Source organism: Cyberlindnera jadinii (genome assembly GCF_001661405.1).
Source record: "Cyberlindnera jadinii NRRL Y-1542 unplaced genomic scaffold CYBJAscaffold_40, whole genome shotgun sequence".
NCBI classification, from domain to species: Eukaryota; Fungi; Ascomycota; class Saccharomycetes; order Phaffomycetales; family Wickerhamomycetaceae; genus Williopsis; species Williopsis jadinii.
The window spans coordinates 1-6769 of NW_017963691.1; the positions used below are offsets into that span (position 1 = coordinate 1).

At 40.4% G+C, this 6769-nt stretch overlaps 1 protein-coding gene across 1 annotated transcript; it reads left to right on the forward strand.

Moving 5' to 3' along the window:
• Positions 1–2881: 2881 nt before the first annotated feature.
• On the forward strand, positions 2882–6439 carry CYBJADRAFT_175917 (uncharacterized protein; the record flags this gene model as incomplete). The annotated part of the gene is made up of 1 exon (XM_020216746.1): positions 2882–6439. The coding sequence occupies one exon, from the start codon at positions 2882–2884 to the stop codon at positions 6437–6439; it is 3558 nt and encodes a 1185-aa protein (XP_020067644.1).
• Positions 6440–6769: the final 330 nt, after the last annotated feature.

Sequence of the window (6769 nt, forward strand, 5' to 3'; positions counted from 1 at the left end):
GAGCGCACTCCTCCTGGTACCCTCTTTTTTTTCGGCTGCAGAGGGGGAGTATGAGTGTTTAGCCCATACATACACACCGTACATGATGCATATAAATATTAAATGGTGATAGAATACACAAAACATTGAATTCGATGAATAGATAGACAGATGTTCGCTCTATCTAGTGGTGTAATTCACGTGTTCTGGCCGTCATTATTGGTGGAGCTAGCTCCAAATTAGCTCCTGATATAACTCTTCTGTAATTTTGGTCGATGCACCCTATTCCCAGTTTCCGTTCGGAAAACAGACATTTTCACGATTTTTTGAGCGCCCAAAAAATGGGTTACAACAGTAGTAATATCTATATAGGAAATATATGTTCCCTTGTGATCTCTACTGTCAAACTTTCATGGCTATATCCCTTCTGATTGTTGAGATATAGGTTGTTGAATTGTGGGCTTGCAGTCCATAGGTGATGTACTCATGTCCGGGGTTTTTAACCGGCGGCGCGACAGTGCTCCAGAACGAGCTACCTGAGTATTTTGGCCATCGAAAAATACTCAGGTAGCCCGCGCTGTTCTTGAGTATAGAGTCTTTGGGATCTATAAGCCATTGTGTTTAAACTTAGCGTAGCTAAGGAAAATTCGGTGGGTTTTAGTGTAGAAATCAGTCAAATAAAGCCCAAAAATGTGCAAATCAAGACGATTTGAAAGGGTTTTCTCTTGAAAACAATTGGCTTCGAGAGATTGTACGCTCATGACCAATTCCAATTCAAAGTGTATCTTTAGGCCAATCATCTCTGAATTACGGAACTCTGAGTTTGTGCATCTGATAAACAATGTTTACAAATGGCTCCACAGTCGTAATTTAAACTGTCATTTGGATTGAGCTGGTTTGAAAATTCACCAGAGTTTAAATCGTCTAAATGACTTGTAGATTCTAGCACAGGAGGTTACCACACTGTGAGAGGCCCTTACTATAAAAGCAGAGAGCACAGGCTCAATAGATTGTTTGAGCTTCATTACAAGCAATACCACCATAACTCTCAATAACGCTCTTCAGTTTTAAGGGTGATCAGTGTCAAATGTGTTTGGTGTACATTTGACAGACTTGAAATGTTCGGTTCAATTTGACCTAATCTTATGTATGTGGCTAGTTGAACAAACCAAGACTTGATGACTTGTGGACGCCATATACATCTAGTGTTTAATGGCTACCCACTGATACTTGAAAGCCAGTATCTTTACTGCCATATCTAAGAGATGCACTAATCAAGTGTGCACATAAACCGCACAACGAAGAGTGTATTGTGCTACATCTGTTGAGAAAGGGCTTCCACTTTCATCATAGAGTACCATAGACTAAAATCAACGCAGAGAGTATACCCAGTTCAAGCTCGCTTGAGGATAACTGATAGGTCTTGAGATCACTTGTTCGAGCTGATGATTAGAATTCTAGACTTTTCAAAGAGGTACTTTTCGCTGAGCTGAGCTGAATCCTTCTCATTTCATGGTGAATAGGTCAAGGAAAAATGAAACAAGAAACATGACGGGATTTCTGGCGTGCAGAAACCAGAGTAAAATGAATGAACTCTTAAAAGCACTAATGACCATTGTCTAGAAGTTTGAGCCATGGTAGCCGGGATAATAATGGACTTGTACTCTCTATATCAACTATATGATCAACATAAGACAGTAGACGCTTTAATATACACTGAAGTTTCTGGTCTAACTCCGCTTACTTCCCTTCTGTTCTACTGCTCCCCCCAATATAAAAACAAGATGTTTGTACTCTACAATAATCAAAACACCAAGGGGTTCACAATCGATTATATAGACTGTATCACTATTTTATGTACGGTACATATCAGAAGTGTATCTTTAGAAAATCTTCAATTTGCGATACACTGCTCAATGGCACCTTGTTCCAAGGACTTCTGCCAGTCAGATATTAAGTGACCGATGCTTCCATCCAAAAACAATGACAGTATACACCACGCCTCATTTCGACGACAAGAAGCTATATAATGAGCAAAGTTTTGTCTCCTCTCGTTAGGCTTCACTTATAGCACCCAGATCTTGTATATTGATGAAATGTTATGAGTTTGTAAGTGTTGGTCATACTGCGTCTCAACTTGTGAGAACCACGACAACAAAAAAGTACTTAAAGGTAACTGGGATATATCTACCAAGGTCCTATATTCCATATAGTGTAATTTTATATCATTGTCTAGTCACTACATTGCTTGTATGGAAAGTATTAGATACCTCTTTTCCACGGTCGAGCCAAAAGGTCAAGCCATTTCAAACGTTACCTCTATCGCGCTTGAGGTACCCGAAAAGTAGCAAGAAATGTAGTACAAAATTTCAACGCAAAAGAATTTACAAGAGTAATTACAATAGAATGTTTGGAAATCTAGGAAGATTGAATTTGATTAATATGAAACCTTTAGGGTATATACCCAAGTCCCATGGTAAATTTTGGTGAAGAAGAAACAGTTTTATCATGAATTAACAAGAATAACGCACGAATAATGCAAGAATAACGCAAGAAAATGAACAGAGATAAAATGATCTAAAATATTAACTGAAACATAAATATTTCAGAAAAACAGGAATACATATATGATAATTATTCTCTCTTTAGAATTCGCTGATGGAGTTATTAGAGGCTTATAAAGCTATGAGTTCTCTAAACTCTTTACCCTGCTAATTTGGTGCAAATAAAGAGAGATATCATAGGCATCTGTAGCCCCAAGTCCTTTCACCCACACACCACATCCATACCTCATGGTCAAAACAACAGCACAAACGCGAAACAAATTCCAACAGAGATTGTAAACAAATCCATAGATAAAACATCAGATACGTGTGGCTAGTACAGATCATTGTCAATCACAATGTCTCTACCAGACCCGGACATCGTTATGTCCCTATCTCCTCGGATGATCGATATGCTCGCATGTGTGAAGAAGAAAATATCAGCTTCACCAATGGCGGAGAAAAGACTCCTAAAAGACCATCTCAACGAATGTAAACATCATTTCCACACGTGTATCGAACTGTTCAACAGTCTTGAGAGCAACTTTTCTTTCAATATGGGAAATGTATTAAGTGATTTGAGAAGACGCTTTGTCGAATTCAACTTGTGTCATCAGGACATGATGTCAGATACGTCTTGGTGCCAAGATGTTGATTTTGATGCTCAGGTACAAACTAGAATCGTGCCGGATGTTGAGAATTGTGAAGGAAACGAGACAAGCGTTGCAAATAAACCATCATCTAATGAGGACACTGTATTTCTGCCACGACTAACTTTTGACTCTACTTTGCATGGAGGTAGAACTAGTTTGAAAAGCTTTCTTTTGGATACCGCAAAGTCTCTCATTAACGAAGGAATCAAGAGAAGGCAAGCAAAAGGCATCGTTGTGGAGGAGAGGTTATCTTCTTTGCACATCTTACAGCAAGCTATTCACATATACTGTCTACTGGAGCTTGGTATCTTTGTCTCCTTTATACAAAGACCTAACAATAGTTATATGGTACGGTGCACATTTTGTCAAACTAAGATCCTAGATTATGACATACAATGCTCAGTAGGTAATATCAAACAGGGACATTGCTGTGAGGTTCCAAAGTTGACCAAAAGGGCGCTGGCTAGAAGCCTTGTTGAAGTACAACATCTTAGGGGTCCTGAATTAGAGAGAGTTGTTGAACTGCTGAGGTGCGATGGCTATTTTGGTACAAACAAAGATGGAGTAGAGATTGATAGCTTCGGTTGTCTCAAAGACTATCTGCTCTATTCAAAGATCAGATTCCGCACGGTAGCTAACGTGGGTAGAGCAATATTTGAATGGCTTCAAGACGCAGATGAAACAGCACTGAAAGTATCTCGGCCCTCTGAAGATGTTTCATACCAGAGGAAATTCACTCTCACGGCGACTCATCTTATCCTGAACAATATTTACACCAAGTCAGAGGAGGAAATAGAAGATATATGCCAGGTTCAATTTGAACCGCCAGAGAAACCACTAGGCCAGCAGATGTATGAGACTGTGTACAGAGCCTTATCGGGGACATCGTTCTCCAAATTCACTGATAGAACGCAGACTGGCAAATACACGATACAGATGTTATTGACTGCCCTCTTAACATCAGATACAAATAATAATGAGAGGAATAACCAGGCCGCTGATGATGGTATACAAGATGGATTGAATAACTTCGAGATAGCGTTACTTCTACATGACAACAGGTATATCGACAACATCCTAAGCAAGGAGGATGCAATTGAGCTTTCCAGAATAATTTCCGATTGGGGAGGTGATGAACAACAGCAAGCAGTAGAGGGTGGACCTGCTTCAACAAAAGATGCAGTTGGACCTAGTGTCAGTGATACAACTTTTAAATGGAAAGAGGCACAGGACGCGTTTTTACAACAATTGGAAGGTGCCATAAGTGATCAATCTGAAGATAGTCCTGCAGCCAACTCTCAGGGTGAGAAGTTAGTACTCAACAATCTAACAGCTCTCTCTAATAAGAAGAGGGCTACACAGGCGGGTGATAAGAAGCTAAAGTTTAACATTGACAAGGCAAGAAAGTTGTTGGAAACTTTTGCAAACTCCTCAAAGCTGTCTTTGCCAGCACTCGATTTAATATCTTATTCACAAGATGAAGTCAAGTGCGTCTATTTCTCCAATTCTATTGATGACGAGTTCTACGAAAGCTTAATACCAACACTCTCATTAGATGCTTGCCATTTGTCTTTGTACAATAGTCAGGGGTACAAAGAGGATTTTCGTACATTATACACTATTGTTGGTCAGGCTGGGTCCAAGGGACTGGTTCCCCTGGGTATGATGCTTTCAAAGAATGCAGAGTGTGGATTAGAATGGTTCACCTTCCTATACACATTCTTCAAGAAGAATGATGGGTCGCATTGGAAGAAGTTACGGGAATCTCTACAATTACACAATGATAGTATCACTGAGGAGAGCATTCCCCCATTACAAATCATATCAGATCAGGATAAGGGTATCAAGAAGGCCTTGGATATGTTGAGAACCCGGTGTGGTGTTCCGATTGAGAGCTTCGCATGCTCCAAACACGTCGAAAGAAACCTCTTCAAGTACACAATCGCAAAGCATAGAAGGGTTATGCAACATAACTTTTTCCAGTTGATATTTGAATCTGATCCAGAAAAGGTCCCACTAATCCAAGAAGCAATGAAGGGGGTTTTCTTTGAGAGGCACAAGAGAGACACAGTCAACAGTACTTATAATCTCATCACCAACAAGCAAGACTGTGCTAGAGGTCTTCAGCTTTACAATTCGGTGACACCAAGGTTTGACATTATGAAATCCAACCATTGTGAGATTCTAAATGCAGAGATGTTTGCGTTTAGGCGATTGAACCCAACCAATCTCATTGTCGAAGTGCTGTCGATGCAGTGCGACAAGGTGAAATTCGCAGAGTCCATGACCTTTGATTGGAATACAGTGAGACAGATGCCTCAATATGATGATGAAATGAATGATGCCAGCGATTTCGATGACGGGAGCGACCCAGATGATGCAAGCAACTTTGCTGATGAAGAGGACGAACCGGAACATGCCGAGATACTCACAAACTATGGCTATTTCTTGTACTCAACAACCATTATCACTTCTTGTTGTCTAAATAGCAAAGAGACTAGTGTAACCGTTGATGAGAGTTCACCTGGAACCAAAGTGACGACTCACAAGCATAGCGTATCGTGGGACTGTGGTTTGTCTCTTAGGGATCTTTTAAAGGTACTGCGAGTTTATGTGAAGAAGATGAGAAGACGTGATTCGTTTGTCAACTTTCGTGCTTATGTTTATCATCAATTGCGAGCCAGAACAGCCGTTGTTACTGAGAAGCGATGCACCATCTCAAAAGAGGGGAAAACAGAAGAAAAGTCTACGTACAGTTGTTCCCATTGTCGCAATCAAGCGTATACATTCTTCGAATGTCCACATATCACTTGTGTGAAGATGAGAAGGGTTCTCAACGGCTACGCCCTTATCCCATCAATGCCACGACTTGCCAAAGAGATTATCTATGAGGACAGTAGAAAGAGGCGCTCCAATTACACACCACCAATATTCGAATACCAGAGCTGTTTTTCAAAGGCCAATAGATGTATCATACGGAAGACGGCATCTCAAACTTCCAGATCAGCGGTGAAGCACTTCGACTCGCAGGTTTTACTGAAGGCGATCCAAGCGTTAAAAGATGATAAAAAAACCATGAGTAACATCAGAAAGAACTCTAAGAAGAGGCAAAGGATAGCATGTTCTTCCAATAGGATTCCTTCCGCAGGTGAGAAGAAGAGAGGAAGAGGACGACCAAAAAAGTCAGAACAGAAGAGGAACTACAAGGCTAGAAAGCTTATGGAAGAAGCAAAGGCAGATTCAATGAACCCGCCTCCAACGTAAGATGGCTCTCGTACAGAATCCTCATAGTTTATCATAATGATCAATGTATTTTTGATAGTTTCTAAGTTGTACTTACCCAACCATATTTTACCAGAGCAGTGCCGTCCCCTCCTGTATCCATATGCACTGTATCCATAGAAACGGACCAATACTCCATCCTTCCTACCCATATCTACTATAATAAGCGCATATCAATACATATGCCTACATATTATTGCATAATGGTAGAGACAGCATGTGAACATGTGAGTTCTCCTCTTTGATTTTATATGCGCTGGGTTTCTCGTTCCATAAAACCCATCATTCTTCTCACCTCATAGCTGTTTGAAG